Source organism: Peromyscus leucopus, chromosome X (genome assembly GCF_004664715.2).
Source record: "Peromyscus leucopus breed LL Stock chromosome X, UCI_PerLeu_2.1, whole genome shotgun sequence".
Classification (NCBI taxonomy): Eukaryota; Metazoa; Chordata; class Mammalia; order Rodentia; family Cricetidae; genus Peromyscus; species Peromyscus leucopus.
The window spans coordinates 67,864,955-67,883,462 of NC_051083.1; the positions used below are offsets into that span (position 1 = coordinate 67,864,955).

Genomic DNA, 18,508 nt, shown 5'->3' on the forward strand with positions numbered 1-18,508 from the left:
AACCCTTATTTGATTATTTCTCTTTAATAAGTTATAAGGAGAAAATTTTGCTTAATTTTCCACTGATTTCTATTACCTGGTCCAGAACCTTTCACACAGTAGATGCTCAGGAGGCATTATTTTAATGGAATAGCTTTATGCCCCACCAAGACCCTGATATAAACTGTTACAATTGAAATGTAAGTACTATATGAAATGAAGGGCTTGGAATTTAGATCAATTGGCAGAGTGCTTGCCTAGTATCACACCCCTGCATAAAACCATGTGATGGCACGTGCTTATAATCCCAGGATTTGGGAGATGGAACCAGGAAGAACAGGAAATTCAAGGTCCTCATTTGCTAAATAGAAAACTTAAGGCTAGCCTGGGCTACATGAAACAAAGAAGGAAAAAAAACAAAGACAAAAAAAAGAGAAAAATAGCTTTGTCTAGGACTGTACAATTCAGTGAAAACAGGTGATCTATGAGTCAGCCCAGAAGAAGAACGTCCCTAAACAGGGCTTTAAGGTAATTATAAAGACAGAACTTTACATAGATTTATTAAATTAACAGCTATAACAGAAATGGGGAAGGAATTGTTTTGGGGAAAGGGATGAAAGCAGGGAGGGAAACTGTGGTCAGGATGTGAAATGAATGAATAATTTAATTAATAATAAAAACACCATTCCTGTTTTCAGTGGTGAATCATATATTAGTCCTATCTGGTGGATGTACCAAAAGACCCCCAAAATATTCTCCAAAGGCTAGCAAGTAATAGAAAGGAAAGTAAAACTTAAATGTCTTGTTCCTAGAATAATGTACTTTGACCTTTTTCATTCTTTTTAGAGACAAGGTCTCACTATACTGACCAGACTGCTCTCAAACTAGGTTAAAGTAATCATCACACCTCAGCCTCCTAAGCATTGGACCTACAACACACCACTTCACTAGGCTTAAATAGTTTCTTTTCCTATTAAAAAGTATAATACTTACAGACAAAGTATGAAGAAGCTGCCCTGTGACAGAATTCCAAACTTTCAAAAGGAAATTGTTCACTGCAGTAATAACAGTGGTGTCATAACGATCCCAAGCCACCATGGTCACCTTTAGCTTAGTGACTTTGTCCTCTGCAGATGCCAAATTATTCCTGAAGCAAAAATTTGAAATATTTGTATCTTGCATATTTTAAAAGGTAAACACAAAACAGCAAACTATGACAAAATTTTCTAGGAGAATGCAAGTGATTAGATAAAAAAAGTCTAAGAGTATTCATGAAAAATACCTGTACCCCATCATGGAATACTACTTATATATTGATGGCCGTGAAGGCTAAAAAATATGGTAGGTAAATAGTTGTGGTCAGCTTTTTGTCAATTTTGCACAAGCTTGTGTCATGTGGGAGGATGGAATCTCAATTGGGAAAGTGCCTCCATTAAGTCTTTAGGTAAGACTCTAGAGCATTTTCTTGACTAACCATTAATGATGAGGGAGGGCTCAGCCTACTCTGGGCAGTACCACCTCTGGGCAGGAGGTTCTGGGTAAGAAAGCAAGCTGAGTAAGCTATAGAGAGCAAGCCTAAGTAAGTCGTGTTAGCCATGGCTTCTGCTTCAGTTCCTGCCTCCAGGTTCTTGCCTTGAGTTCTTCAGTGATGGAGTATGATCGGGGAGTTGTAAAATGAAATAAGCCCTTTCCTCTCCAAGTTGCTTTTGGCTATGATGTTTAATCACAGCGATAAAAATCAAACTAATATAATAGTTGCTTGGACACACACAAAAAGTGAGACCAGAAAGAACTCTGTATCTTAAAAAATAAAATTCACAGTATGATCAGGTTGTCTGCCAGACAATACAAAAATGTACAGAGTTGATATTATCTCTTTAAATATTAATTTTAAAAATAATAGGCTTTATAAATAAGTATCAGCAAATTACTTTACTTAAATGACTGTGGCATTAACAATATCTGTCCGTGACTAATAAGGTAGTCAATTTAAAGGTCAAACATGAATAAATCTAATTATTTCAAAGAGACTGACATATCTTCTAATAAGCAGTATTCTGATGAAACCAGATACTGATTAAATGCATATATAATGCCAAGTATAAATGCTAACAATATGAAATATAAGGGAGTCCTCAGCAATTAGAGTAAAAGGTAAACTTAATACAGTATTCAGCAATGTTCTAGTCAATCAGCAGCAAAGGAACAGTTGCTAAGAGACTGAATAAAGGTGTAAATGTCATGCCTAGTAATTAATTTCAAACTATTTACTAACATAAAAATTATAGGCATTATTAAATATAGGGCAATGCAAAGGACGATAAGCCATGGGAGACCCCCTGAAATATCTAACATCCATTCTTACCCACTCATCTTGGTAGCCATATCTAGCACTATACTCTTCCATTCTTGTTGTTGATACTGCCATATTCTTGCTGTTCCATCTCTACTTCCACTAACAAATCTTAAACTGGAAAAAAGTTAAAATAACCTTGTTATTTTTTCCAAAACTCATCACATTTTCTTGATTATAAAATTAGTAACCTTCATACACTACTGGAATATGTAAAACAGTACACTGATTTTAGAGAACAGTTTGTCAGTTCCTAAAATGCTAAACATAAAGTTACCTTTCGCCCCAGCAATCCTATTCCAGGGACAAATCCACCAAAAGAAATGAAACCATTAGTCCACATAAGCACTCAATAATCCCCAAAGCAGAAACAAATGAAATGTTTACCAGTGGATAAATAAAGTATGGCATTCATATGACATTCAATAATAAAACCTGATACATTTTGTAATGTGGATGAATACTGAACATACAAGTAAGTTTAATGACAACAGGAGGGACAGTTGCCCAGTGCCGGGAAAGAGTGATGATAGGCTTGAGGATTCACAGCTAAAGGGAATGAGCATGCTACAGGGCTAAAGAACATGTTTGCTCAAAGATTAGCACTGAAGGTTGTACAACGCTATAAATATACAGAAATGTTTATTATGAGCTACCTTTTATAGTACATTTGTTCACCCACAAGTTCGATACTGTATTTTTTCTGATCTTTCAGACATGCATTTAAGCTGGGCGTTGGTGGTGCACGCCTTTAATCCCAGCACTCGGGAGGCAGAGCCAGGCGGATCTCTGTGAGTTCGAGGCCAGCCTGGGCTACCAAGTGAGCTCCAGGAAAGGCGCAAAGCTACACAGAGAAACCCTGTCTCAAAAAAAAAAAAAACCAGACATTCATTTAAACCAGACATGTTTGCATGCCTGTTGCACTCAAGAAGATGAGGCAGGAATATTACAAGTTCAAGGCCAGCATGAGCTATATACTAAGAGACTTATGAAAAAAATAAAAATTCATTGAAACATATATATTGACCCCTTTTCTCCTTAGGAAACAGAATCCCACCATATACAAGGTTGTTCAAAACTGTATTTTGTAGCTCTTAATCTACATTTACAAATATAAAGGTATATCAATTTCAGTAAGTGTTCAACTATATGGATATATCAAAATTTACTTAATGAAGCTCATAATGATCAATAAAATCATATTATGTGGTAGTTTGAAAGAAAATGGCCCCCCAAAGGGAGTGATATTGTTAGGAAATGTGGCCTTGTCGGAGTAGGTATGGCCTTCTAGGAGGAGGTATGTACTGGAGAGGTGGCTTTGAGGTCTCATATATGGTAAAGATACTGCGCAGTGTCACAGAACACCTCCTGTTGCCTTCAAGATGCAGGACTCTCAGTCTACTTCCTGCTGATTGCATATCAACATGCAGCAGCAGCTCCTTCTCCAGCACCATGTCTGCCTGCATGCCACTATGCTCTCGCCATGATGATAGTGAATTAAACCTCTGAAACGGTAAGCCACCACCTCAATTAAATGTTTTCCTTTAAAAGAGTTGCCTCATGGGAAGTCTTACCTTCTTGTAGAAGAGAATAGGGGGCAGGTTGGGAGGGGGAGGCTGGAGGAACAGGAGGAGGGAAGAAGGGGATCTTTGATTGGTATGGAAAATGAACAAAAAATTTTTCTTAATTAAAAAAAAATTAAATAGAAAAGAGTTGTCATGGTCATAGTGTCTCTTCACAGTAATAGAAACCCTAACTAAGACATATTCATTTTACTTTACAGCTTTAAACTTAATGTTATGAAGGGCATCTCTAGCTATCTTTGTACAATCTCATATATTGTACTGAGTTAAAAGAGGTACATCTTTAAAAGCTCTTGATGTGTACTGCCAAATTGTTTCCCTATATTTTGAAAAGAATTAGAATCTTAAGAAAAGTTGTAAGAAATGATCAATTTATAATACTTAATATATTGAATATTAAATTTTTAAATATCCTGTAATTTATTAAAGAAAATTCTGATAGTTAAGACGTAGTAACAATGCTTTTGAAATACTCATTTACAAATAGACAAGAAATTAAAATTTCAGGTTCTTTTACTAGGAAAAAATAGTAACATGGGTGCTGGAGAAATGGTTCAGTGGTTAACTCAGGTTCACATACCCCCATGTAGAAACAGAGAGAGAGAGAGAGAGAGAGAGAGAGAGAGAGAGAGAGAGAGAGAGAGAGAGAGAATTCAAAGTAAAAATAAGTGCTCAGCGGTTAAGAGCATGTATTGCTCTTCTAGAAGACCCAAGTTCAATTCCCAGCACCATATCAGGAGGCTCACAATCTATTAATTCCAGCTCAAGAGGACCTGATCTCTTTAGCCTCCTTAGGCACCCACACATATGTGGACACTTATTTATGCATGCACACATACACAATTAAAAATAAAAAAAAAAACTAAGTCTTAAAAAAATTAATAACTAGGCCGGGCGGTGGTGGCGCACGCCTTTAATCCCATCACTCAGGAGGCTGAGGCAGGTGGATCTCTGTGAATTCGAGGCCAGCCTGGGCTACAGAGCTAGTCCAGGACAGGCTCCTAAGCTACAGAGAAACCCTGTCTCAAAAAACCAAAAAAAAAAAGGAAAAAAAATTAATAACTCAACAGGGCAGTGGTGGTGCACACCTTTAATAATCCCAGCACTCAGGAGGCAGAGGCAGGGGCATCTCTGTGAGTTCGAGGCCAGCCTGGTCTACAGAGCAAGATCTAGGACAGGTACCAAAACTACATGAAGAAATCCTGTATCGAAAAACAAACAAAAAACCAAAAAAAAAAAAAAAAATAACTAATAATAATAACTCACAGAGGTGGCTCAGCAGTTAAGAGTACTTGTTGCTCTTCTAGAGGACCTGGATTTGGCTCTCAGCACCCATGTCATATGGCCTACATCTGCTTATTAACTCCAGCTCTATAGCATCCAAGCCCCTCTTCTGGTTTATGCAGGCACCCACATATATGTAGTTAACACACACAAATACACACACAGACAAACACATACACCCAAATAAATAAAATCAGATTTAAAGCTGGGCGGCAGTGGCGCATGCCTTTAATCCCAGCACTCGGGAGGCAGAGCCGGGCAAATCTCTGTGACTTTGATGCCAGCCTGGTCTACAGAGCAAGATCCAGGATAGGCACCGAAACTACACAGAGAAACCCTGTCTCCAAACAAAAACCACACACACATACACACAAAATCCGTGGCTGATATGTAGAATTAAATTAAATTATAAAATAAAAAAGGAAAGAACTCAAAAAAATAGATTTAAAAGTCAATTAAGAATGGTAATATGGCCGGGCGGTGGTGGTGCATGCCTTTAATCCCAGCACTCAGGAGGCAGAGCCAGGCGCATCTCTGTGAGTTCGAGGCCATCCTGGACTACCAAGTGAGTCCCAGGAAAGCTGCAAAGCTACACAGAAAAACACTGTCTCAAAAAACCAAAAAAAAAAAAAAATGGTAATATGGTTAAGTTATTCTTAAATTTTGTTTTTAGGTTTTGTCATTCTTTTTTTTTTTTTTTCGAGACAGGGTTTCTCTGTGTAGCTTTGCGCCTTTCCTGGGACTCACTTGGTAGTCCAGGCTGGCCTCGAACTCACAGAGATCCGCCTGGCTCTGCCTCCCGAGTGCTGGGATTAAAGGCGTGCGCCACCAACGCCCGGCAAGGTTTTGTCATTCTTAATACAGATAAACTGTCAACCCTCATTATTTGCTTTTATACTTCACAAAGTTGGTCAAAATTCATCTTTGTAATTACTCTGTTCAAAAGTACTTAGAAATAAAACAGTCACCCACAGAGTTGTCATATAAGCATATAGATACAAATGTATGCTAACTTGATCTATTTTTTATCAAATTTTAGATCAGCATAGACTATTATTTTGGGGATCAGATATTTTAGAGGGTTCACAGCTAAGTGTATATAAGATATGCTTTTACAGAGATAGGGAATGTGTCTTATGAGTAGTAGAGACCAGTGATACAAATGTTCAGAGGATGGCAAAAAAAATATAAAATCTGGAGGCCCCAGGAAAGGCTCCAAGTAGGACATGACTCTTCAAGGCGAGATGAGACATAGATAAGATAGAATCAGGAATGATATTTCTGGCTAGGACTTATGTGAGGGAAAGTACAAGTGAAATAATGGATGTGATAATATGAACATATGGAATAGAAACAATGCATAAAGCAACTAGGTAAAATATACAGATTCACATGAGAAAAGAAAGCCTTTGTCTAACTAAGTCAAGTTGTCCAGAATTTGGAAATGCCATGTTGACGTTTAAAATTTATTCTAGAGCAATAGAAGACAAAATGCTAAAAAAAAAATTCTGAATAGAACAAATGTTTACTTGTCAGAGACATATTAATCAAATAATAGAAGAATTCTTGATTAAGTTAGGTGGTAAAAGAAAACAGAAAAAAACAAGGTAAACAAGAAAGAATTCTGGAAGATGAAGAGCTGATAGACTATGGTCACTACTAAGTTAAAAATTTCAGAGAGATAAAGATATCACGGAAGGCAGACATGGACTTTGAACCTAGTGATGGAACAAAATAGCTATTTTCTGCCTCATGCATGTGTCTGTAAGGTGAGAAAGAACTTTGAGCAGACAGCATCAGTACCAAAGACTATACAAAATAATCTCTCCCTCTGCACAAATCCATCTTTTAGGTTTTATCTTTAAAACTAGCCAAACAATTCAAGTAACCAAGATTATCTAAAAACCCTTTGGCAGTTAGTGAAAGTGGAGTATAATAGGGAATCTCCAGGACTACAGAAGGTGGCTTAGGGTACAAAATTTCTAGGTGCAACTGCAGTAACTGTAAACAGAGCTCAAACAGCTTAACTCTGGGGAAGGTGATGTGAACACAGATGTTTAGCCTAGCAAAGGACTTCTAAGAGAGTTTCCTGAGAAGTCAATGTCTGGATAGCAACCGTATTGGTTTGGAAGGAATGTTTGAAAAAAAATCAAATATTTCTTTATACAAATATGTACTCCATAATTACCTGTCTCCATTGTTACAGAACTGAACAGCAACAACTTTATCCTAAAACAGAACAGACTTTTGATTAAAATGATAAAATGAAGTTATATGAAAAATAAAATGTCCTAAATTTATACACAACAGCTTTATATAGTAGGTTCTATTTAAATATGATTTTCAATTCTAAAAAAAATTGCTTGAAACGATAAATCACTGAAGCCTCTGACAATGTACAAAATAAGTAAGTTGGTGGCATTCTCAAACAAACTAGACATAAACAAATCTGCTTGTAAATCATCTCAAGAGATGCATAGTTCTGAATAGGTATCGCTGTATTACATCCTCCCTAAGACAACACAGTAATCGAATGATGTGTGAATCTCATCATTCTTTATCAATAAAAGCCAGGAGTCAGTTATTGGGGTAAGAACCTGAACAATCAGAGAAGCAGGGGAACAGCCATCAGTGACTTCCTACCTCTTAAGACAACTGAGTTCAATGAAATTCCCCAATTGTTTTATTTGTACAACTTCAGAAAACTATTTCTTTACTTGTTTTCCATGTGTTCTTTTAAACACTAAGCTGAAATTTATAACTCTTTTCACTTTCTTTGACAATGAAGCTAAAATGCATCCTCACACACTATACTCATTTTCACAATCTCCAGTTGTCAAATTGCACTTGAACTTAACTTTTAATAAAACAGAAGCAAATTGTTCATAATTAATTTAATTTTTAAAATTAAGCTATTTATATAGCCACATATTTCTGATTTATATTGTTTTGTAGTTTCAATGTGGTATTTACTGATAACTTCTGAATTCTCACTGATAGTTTTCCTAACTAATTTTAGATGTCCTGATGAAATAATATAACCTTAACAACTAACATGAGTGGTAAGTCACTCATTCCAACAGGAGATTTTTACTTGGTAACACTTTTGTACTTACCTGGGCCCCTGTAAATTAAATTTTCTTCATTCCCCCCTTAATTCTTTCCCACTCATGTATTTTTTCTCTCTCAGGGCTCTATGAACTAGACTGTGCTTGTCTATACAGTGCAGAGGGATTTCCTTATCGTGCTGAGCTCAAATGGATTTCTTACATTTAGTTGCTGTGGATGATTGATTGATAAATAAAACTCTGATTGGCCAGTAGCCAGGCAGGAAGGATAGGCGGGACAAGGAGGAGAAGAATTCTGGGAGGTGGAAGGCTGAGACAGACAGGCGCTGCCAGCATGACAAGCGAGATGTAAGGTACCGGTAAGCCACAAGCCACATGGCAAGATATAGATTAATAGAAATGGGTTAATTTAAGATATAAGAACAGCTAGCAAGAAGTCTGCCACGGCCATACAGTTTGTAAGCAATATAAGTCTCTGTGTGTTTACTTGGTTGGGTCTAGGCGGCTGCGGGACTGGCGGGTGAGAGATTTGTCCTGACCGTGGGCTAAGCTTTTCTCTTGCACAACTTAAATAAACTTCCAACACTTAGTATCTAGAATATGAAGCAGCAATGTGAGAGCAAGCTGGATCTGCTATATATAAAATTGCACAGTTCTCAAAGGAAGAAATGCAAATGGTCAATAAATATTTGAAAAGGCATCAACATTCTTATCCATTAGGGAAATGCAAATTCAAACTACATTAGGATTCCATCTCACCTCAGAATAGTCAGAATGGCTATGACAGAGAAAAACAAACAACAAAAAATTGATGGCCAGGATATGAAGTAAAAGCATCCCCTATGCTGCTAATGGGAATGTAAATTGAGAGGCACTATGAAAACAAGTATAGATATTTCTTGAAAATTTAAAAGGGAATACTACCATATGACCCATGTATACTACTCTTGTGTATTCATATAAATGACTCTAAATCAACCTATAACAGAGATACTTGGATATTCATGTTCATTGTTGCATTACTCACGATAACTAGTAAGTGGAACTATCCTAAATGTCCATCAGTAGATGAATGGATAAAGAAAATGTGGAACATACATATTATGTGATACTGTCTATGTATAAAGCAGAATGAGATCATGACATTTGCAGGAAATTGGATTTTGTAACTGGACATCATTGTGTTTAGCTCAATAAACCAGGCACAGAATGTCAAATATATTTTCTTTCATACATGGAATCTAGATACAAACACACACACGCTTATGTATATATACTTATATTTACATATGTATCTATGTGTATGATATGAAATTAGAAAGAAGACCGTGAGAGGAGAAAGAGATTCAAGTGGATGAGAGGAATAAGAGAGGGTAATTGAATATATGTAAAATTAAATGAAAAGAGAGGAAACGTATACATCAAAAGGAAGGGAGGTGGAGGAATGAGTTTTAATAAAAACAAAGCACAAGATCTATGTATGAAAATGACACTGAATATGATTATTTTGTATGCTAAAAAACATTAATAACAAAAATAAATGAAGACTCCTAAGGAAGATTAGATTCTATTGAGCGTTTGATGACACTGTGAAAAACAGAAATCAATAATCTCGACTTCCCATCTGGACAAGAGGTGAGTGCCTGGGCTCAGCGTAGATCCTATCCCTGGGCACCAACCACTCCGGGGAAGACCTACCCAACTTAGCCCCAGGTTCTGGCCACCAGGCAGGTTCCCTTCTAGCCCTACTGGGAAGGCACCTCTTCTCCAAGACCCCCAGCAGACCCTGCAATCTCCACACCCGGCCTCCACACCCTGCCCCCACGCCCATCCACCTGAGAACCCAGCCACTTCCTGAGACTTAGAGATGGGCCCCCAGCTCCCATCCTTCCCCGAACTTCCCTTCTGGACAAGAGCCCTACCGGGAAGGCTCCCCTTCTCCAAGACCCCCGGCAGACCCTGCAATCTCCAAGCCCTGCCCCCAGCATCCATCCTGCCCCGGACTTCCCGTCTGGACAAGAGGTCCCATCCTGCCCCGGACTTCCCATGTGGACAAGAGAGCTCCCATGTGGACAAGAGAGAGAGACTTCCTGAATCTGTCAGCTCTGTCTGGACCAAGTGCGCTGATAAGACCAAGAATGAACAACAAGGAGATGGGCAGACATCAAGGCAGAAGTACATACAACAAAATGAAGAGCAATACAGCATCACCAGAACCTAGCCCGCCTCCAACATCTAGACCTGAACATCAAAAATTGGAAGAAGCAGAAGAAAACAGCCTTATGAATAACATCATGAAGAAGGTAGAGGCTTGTGTAGAGGAAAAGACAAAAAAAAGGGGGGGGGGAAGAACGCTATAAACAACTAGAGGAAAGGACAAATAAAGTAGAAAAAAACAATAAAGTCCTGAAAGAAAATCATGAAAAAGCAATGAAACAGATGAAGGAGACAGTCCAAAACCTGAAAAGGGAAATAGAAAAAATGAAGAAGACACAAACAGAGGGAATGCTGGAAATAGAAAATCTGAGTAAACGATCAGGAACTTCAGCTGCAAGTATAACCAACAGAATGCAAGAGATGGAAGAGAGGATCTCTGGCGTTGAAGATACAGTAGAAGAAATAGATTCATCATTCAAAGAAAACACTAAAGCCAACAAAGTCATGACCCAAAATATCCAAGAAATTTGGAACACCATGAAAAGATCAAGCCTACGAATTACAGGGATAGAAGAAGAATAACAACTCAAAGGCACAGAAAATATATTCAACAAGATCATAGAAGAAAACTTTCCCAACTTAAAGAAGGAAATGCCTATGAAGATACAAGAAGCCTATAGAACACCAAACAGACTAGACCCCCAAAAAAAGTCCCCTCGACACATAATAATTAAACAACTAAATGTACAGAATAAAGAAAGAATATTAGGAGCAGCTAAGGAAAAAATCCAAGTGACTTATAAAGGCAAACTCATCAGAATAACACCTGATTTCTCAATGGAGACTTTGAAAGCCAGAAGGACCTGGACAGATGTAATGCAGACACTAAGAGACCATGGATGTCAGCCCAGACTAATATACCCAGCAAAACTTTCAATCATCATAGACAGAGTGAACAAGACATTCCAAGACAAAGCTAGATTTAAACAATACTTATCCATAAACCCAGCCCTACAGAAAGCACTAGAAGGAAAATTCCAACCTAAGAAAGTCAGATACACCCTCGAAATCAATAAGCTCAATTCATAAAAGTATTTTTCCTATGAAAATACTTAAAATGCTTTTTAAGTATATGAACTTTTATGTACAGTCAAATTGGCTCTTCTTATGTACTAAAACCATAATAATTCCAGAATTTCACTTTTATCTTTATTACTAAAGAGGCATCTTGAGTTAAAAGTTTTAATACTCATCTACATTAAAGTATGGTACATATCAGAAAAGACAAGAGAGGGAGATTTAAAAAATAAGGGAATATATACAAGTTTCATATTTTGCTCTTACCGTATGTGATTCTAACTCAGCAATTTTCTCTGGTATTTCAGAACCCAAATAGTATATTCTAATAACATGGTCAGTGCTACCTGTTGTAATGAACATACCACCTGAAAGATAAAAACAAAACAAATAGTACCAAGGAGCTTTTTTTAGTTCTATTTAACTCTTTACTTTGTATTACTAACAAGCCTTCAAGAAAAACAAAACTTTCTTACAAATACTGATAACATACTAATATTTCAAAGAAAAAGAAAATTCAAGAAAAACAAGAGAGTTGTGTCAATTAACACAACTATAATTCTAGCTACTAGGGAGGCTAAGGCAGAAAGATCATAAGCTAAAAGTTGGCCAGGGCTTCAGAGTGACTTCAAGGCCAGCCAGGGCAATTAAGTGAGATCTTGCATCTAAATAAGAAAGTAAGGGCCAATGAGACAGCTTCAGTTCATTAAGGTGCTTGTTGCCAAGCTCTATGGATCTGAGTTCAATCCTCAAAACCCACATGGTAGAGGGGAGAAAACTGACTCCCAAATGCTGTACTCTGACCTACCCAAATATGCACACATATACAATAAATGAATAAATGTTAAAAATTAAAGACCTCTGGCTGGGCATAGTGGAACACGCCTTTAATCCCAGCACTTGAGAGGCAAAGGCAGGCAGATCTCTGAGTTGGAGGCCAGCTTAGTCTACAATGCAAGTTCCAGGAAAGCCATGGCTGTTACACAGAGAACCCCAGTCTCAGGGGAGGAAAAAAAAGACCTCCAGGTTTAAAAAGTTGAAAATTAATAAATAAATAAAAAGTAAAAAAGAAGATAGAATATTGTGGATGTAGTTCAGTGGCTGAGTGCTTGTCTAGCACGTTCAAGGCCTTAGGTACAATACTCATTGCCATAAGAGACAAAGAGAGAAAAAGATAAAAAGACAGACACATTTAAGACAAACATATCCTTCACCTAACAAAATGTACCAATTACATATTAAACATAGGCTTATTGATTAAAAACAATAAAAGTCAAAGCTTTTAATAATTAACTATATTTTATAGAGAAATACTATGTCAAAACTCTAAGAACAGTTACAATTATCTTACAACACCTTATATATGAAGCCACAACTATGTACATTTTCTGTAAGTTAAGCTAGGAAATTTGGTTAATGGGTATTTGGGCTGGCGACTGTTTATTCTTTGCCAAATAAAACCAGAATTATATAAAATGTACTAAATTAAGAAAAACTATTACTAGGTGCTAATTAATCCAAAAGGTTCATGTAGCATATAACACATGGTTTACAACTTTGGTAGGTTTAGTTTTTAAGCACACACACTTTTTCTTCATAAAAAAATCTAAATCAATCTTTGAAACATGGATGATTTTGAGTACTAAAAGCATCAAATTTTGATACATACCAGAACTGAAAGATGAACAAGATATCTGAACTCCAGGTCTAGATCTCTCAGTAAATTTTACTGGGCGATCTCTAAAAGAAAAAAGAAAAAAATTTAATTCTATCAGGCTCATCTAATGGGCAAAAATCCTAGCACACTGATGAGTATTGAACTACTTAGCATCAATATTATTTTTAAAAAGCTAAAGGAAAGAAGCTAATAATGGCTATTACATTTTCAGTTAAAAATTTTTAAACCTCATTAATATAATTTATGACATCAGATGTTGACAACAGTTTTGCAAACATATTGCTGTTATTTAATGCCATTATTATAAAATGTTCAAATACATCTTATCACACTTTTCCCTATGAATTTCACAGCCTTAACACTGATTTTATAAAAATATTCTATCTCTAAACATGAAAATAAGTATGGATATAAATACACACAGGGGGTTTATTTACATGTACATACTTCAAAACTTGAACTATTCTATCACCAAGGTAATGAAGATATACAAACGATTTTTCACAAAATTTCTAAAATGTATTTAAACTTACCTAAACTTCATTGTTTTTACATGCCACTGCCAGAAACAAATTGTTCCATCAGCACCAGTTGAAGTGAGGTATCTAGTTGTGCCTTTAGTTGATGGACAAAACTTAAAAAAAAGAAGTAAAACAAAAATAAAGTTTTCCTGTTCAAACTACTTTGGACAAATATGTAAATAAATCATTTAGGAATTCAGTATCAGTCCAGTTAGGTGGCTGAGTGAGTAAATGTGTTTGCCAGAATGCCCGAGGTCCTGAGTTCGAGTCACAGAATCCAGACAGTAGATGAAGAGAACCAACTCCTGTAAAAACTGCCCTGCCTGCATGTTACTATGTAGATTGGCTGGCCCTGCACTTACCTCTGCCTATGGAATGCTGGGATTACAGGTTTATGTCACCACACCTGATGGATTTTGTCTTTTTAAAATTTAAATCATTTTCAATTGTTTTCTTGAATATAATAAAATATACTAAATCTTTATTAATATTATTGTGGTATAAACAGACAGAAAAAATAGACACAGGTAAGTCTGCAATTTAAAGAATTACAACCATTCTAAATGGACCACAGTCTCTATAACAGTATACTTCTCAAACTCTGACTCTTAGTATTTTACATCTCCTCAGAAGAGAATCAGAAAGAAGGGAAGAACCATCAGTCTTCAAGATGGCTAAGACATAGGAAAAAGTTTACAATCAGACTATATTTTCCAGTATGGCTATGAATTTTAAAATCAAAACTGAAGGGCTGGAAATATAGCTCAGTGTTAGAATATTTGCCTAACATGCACAAGGCCCTGGGTTCAATCATTAATACCAGAATTAAAACTCCAAATGGAGATAATTATTTCCATTGAGGTAATAATTAAAGATTAATATATCTGAGATTGATAAGTATTTTGAACTCAAATCAAAATAAATCAATCATTATACATATTAAAATTAATTTAATTAGTTCATCCTAAAAACTTAAATTTGAAATAAAGTTTGTCCATTAATGTTGTCTATTAGTACATAAGAGATAAAGAAAACCAGGATTCAGGTAGCATACCTTTTACAAACTTCAGATAAATAAACTTTTACTAAAAGCTTAATCTACAATCTATAGTAGGAGGCAACAAAATTATGGCCCACATATGATAGTCAGCTTGCTGCCCATTTGTATAAATAAGATTTAATGGAACACAGTAACTTTATACTGTCTATGGCTATTTTATCAATTGTAAAGAGCAAAGTTGAGTAATTTGACAAAGACCGCATACTCTGTAAAATCTAAAATGTTTACCAACTAGTCTGAATTTGCTGCTGATCTGTGATCCATAGGAATGAGAACATAAACAATGAGAATTTCATTGTCTTAAAAAATTCTGAAACCTTTATTATGCCCATTAAATTTAAATTGCTTTATCATATGTTGACATGTTGCTATATATTAATTACATTATTTTATTTGCTAAATAATGTTGTAGACTGTTGAAAAAAAGCACATATATTTCTCTTTCTTTTTGAGATAGGGTCTCTCTATTTAGTCCTGGCTGTTCTGGAATTTGCTATGTAGACCAGGCTGGCCTCAAACTTGTAGAGATCCTCTTGACTCTACCTCCTAGGAATAAAGGCATGTACCACCATATCTGACATGAAAGAAAGCCCATATATTTCTAATATATAAGTTGATATACAACTCTTATAGAAAACTGAGCAAAAATAAATAGCATAAAAGGAACCTGAAATTTTATCTTGATGTTATTTATAAAAGAAATAAATTGGAAGGATAATATATTGTGAATGAAAGGACAGTTAATAAATCATAGTAAATAATGTAGAATGCCAAAGGGAAATTTTTGCTGTGAACAAAATGACATGCCAACATGCCAGTGTGGATAGATAAAATTTCACAAGGCCTCACCCCTAGATGAAGATTATTGAGAGGGGTAGAATCAATTTTCTCTAGGGATAAGCTTGCTGCTATATTAGCCAATCCTAAGGGGTTAACCCTAAATACATGCATATATAAGCAACACTAAGAATATTCAGCAGGTTGTGCATACGTGTGCGCGCACACATGTACATAGATATAGCAATAATAATTGGAGAAGAGGCCACAAATTTGAGAGGGTGGCACAGGAGGGGTTGGAGGGAGGGGTGAAAATGATGTAAATACAGTATTCCTATGTGAAATTCTAAAGAATTAAATTAATTAAATGAATAAAAATACAGCAAAAAGACAGAGATCGTTAGTAGACTAAAATGGTAAAGTCAGAGATGGTTTCCTTGCGAAGATAAGATCTGCATAGAATATTTACAAAGTGAGGGGACAAAACATGTGAGTATTTGGGGATGACTACTCCAGAGATAGAAAATAGTAGGAGAAAATCAGGAATTTCAGCCTAGCATAATATATGGGAGGCTGAGATAAGAAGAGGATGAGAAGGAGAAGGAGAAAAGGGAAAAAAGGAGAAGCAGCAATACAGGAACTAAAACAGAGTGAAAATGAAAAGCAAGTAACAGTAGATGAGGTCAAGGAAAATATTAGAGGCTGAGAATGTCTATAGGCTTCCAGTTGGTGTAGTCCTGTGAATCACTGCAAAGGATTGTAGCCTCGGTTTCTCAGAAAATTAGGAATCGAACTACCTCAAGACCCAGCCATACCACTCTTGGGCATATACCCAAAGAATGCTGATACATACCATAAAGATACATGCTCAGCTATGTTCATAGCAGCACTATTTGTAATAGCCAGAACCTGGAAACAACCTAGATGCCCATCAACGGAAGAATGGATGAAAAAAATGTGGTACATATACACAATGGAGTACTACTCAGCAGAGAAAAACAATGAAAGCATGAAATTTGCAGGCAAATGGATGGAACTAGAAAAAATCATCCTGAGTGAGGTAACCCAAACCCAGAAAGACAGTTATGGTATGTACTCACTCATTGGTGGATTCTAGATATAAAATGAACAATCAGACCACAACCCATAGATCCATAAAGGCTATATATATATTGAAAAAAAAATAGCCAAATGAATGGAAACACATGAACTATGAACCAAAGGCTGAGGGGCTCCCAGCTGGATCAGGCCCTCTGAATAGGTGAGACAGTTGATTGGCTTGATCAGTTTGGGAGGCATCTAGGCAGTGGGACCAAGTCCTGTGCTCATTGCATGAATTGGCTGTTTGAAACCAGGAACTTATGCAGGGACACTTGGCTTAGTCTGGGAGGAAGGGACGGGACCTCCCTGGACTGAGTCTACCAAGTTGATCACAGTCCTCGGGGGAGGACTTGTCCTGGAGGAGGTGGGAATGGAAGGTGGGCTGGGGGTATGGGGAGGGCGTGGGAGTGGGGAGAATAGGGGAACCCATGGCTGATATGCAGAACTGAATGGTATTGTAAAATAAAAAATATATATCACAAAAAAAAAAAAGGATTGTAGCCTCTAACCTGGAGAACAGAAGCTATAAATTAGGTTCTGACTTCTATTTTACAATCTTTTGGTTACCATGGAGAGTCTGAACTAAGACAAGGGGGGATTCAGAGCAGGAAGAGCAATAAGAAGTCTGTTTCAACAATCTAGGTCACAGATGTTAGTAGCTTTAGACAACACAGTACAGATGTAATTCATGAGAATGTTCCAGATTCTGAGTATATTTTGAGAGTAGAACATGATTGGGTGACAGATTAGACAAAGGGAACAAGAAGATAAACATTAATTAAAATCATGAAATCACCATATGCTTAGATGATACTATAGTTAGGATGTTGTATGTCTCCACAAAGGTCCACATATTAAAGGTTATTAAAGATGATGGAACCTTTCTGAGAAGGGACATCGGGGGAAATCTAGAGATTATTGAGGGTATGCCTTCAAGGGATTGTACCCACCTCCACTGTGTTGATGGGACTTCCTGCAGTGATTTAGCTTTTACACACACATACCTCCTCCATGATTCGTTTTTTTTTTTTTATTCCATCATACTTCCGCCTTTCTAATTTACAGCATGAAGTCATACAGACTAGGGGTAGTTGTGGAGCTTGCATTAAGCCATTCCAAATTTATATCTGATACTGTGAGCTAAATAAACCCTCTTTACTTTGTAAGAAATGTTTCAGGTATTTTATTTGTGACAAAAGAATTTACTTAAACAGATGAGGAAAGCTATGGTGGAATTAAATTTGAGGGAGGAAAAATTAAATTTTGAGTTTGAGATACCTAGGAGACATTCATATGATGATGCTAAGTACACAGTTGAATAGGCAAAAACATAGCTAGAAAATGGGCCCAAGATGTGGATATTTGATTTATCATTTTAATCGGTATCCAGACGAAATTCAAAAACACAAGGCCCAATGATATCATTAAGGGAAGGTTTTTTCAAAGTCCAAGGATAATATATACATATATATATATATATGTGTATATATATATAGTAAGATTATGCCTCCAAACAATCCACATAATAATCTTAACTAAGCAAAATTTTAATGAAAAATTTTCATTCAATACAGAATGCGTGCACTTTCTGTTGCATCCCTATAAATAAGTGATATGTTATTAAAATAGCACATGATAAATGTAATGACCTCTTACAAAACTATTATCTACATGTAAAAGTTTAAAAAGACTTTTTTTGGTTTTCTCTTGAGAAAAAAAGAATGGTAAAACTTCAGCTTAGTTTTGTTAAGAGTAACGGCTTTTGAGATATCAGGGACTTTCACTACCAACATCTGCTCAAAATATTATATCAACAACATATTTTTATATCAAATACCAAACTGAAACAAAAAAAAATCACTGAAATTTA

General features: G+C 36.3%; 1 protein-coding gene across 1 annotated transcript in view; it reads right to left on the bottom strand.

Moving 5' to 3' along the window:
* Positions 1–18,508, bottom strand: part of Brwd3 (bromodomain and WD repeat domain containing 3) — a 108,993-nt gene that overhangs the window by 49,205 nt on the left and 41,280 nt on the right. Inside the window, exons 9-14 of the mRNA XM_028855991.2 lie at positions 13,713–13,813; positions 13,171–13,241; positions 11,769–11,869; positions 7,388–7,428; positions 2,345–2,449; positions 973–1,126 (exon numbers count right to left, since the gene is read on the bottom strand). Coding sequence (XP_028711824.1) covers positions 973–1,126; positions 2,345–2,449; positions 7,388–7,428; positions 11,769–11,869; positions 13,171–13,241; positions 13,713–13,813 — 573 coding nt within the window. The remainder of the gene's footprint in view (positions 1–972; positions 1,127–2,344; positions 2,450–7,387; positions 7,429–11,768; positions 11,870–13,170; positions 13,242–13,712; positions 13,814–18,508) is intronic.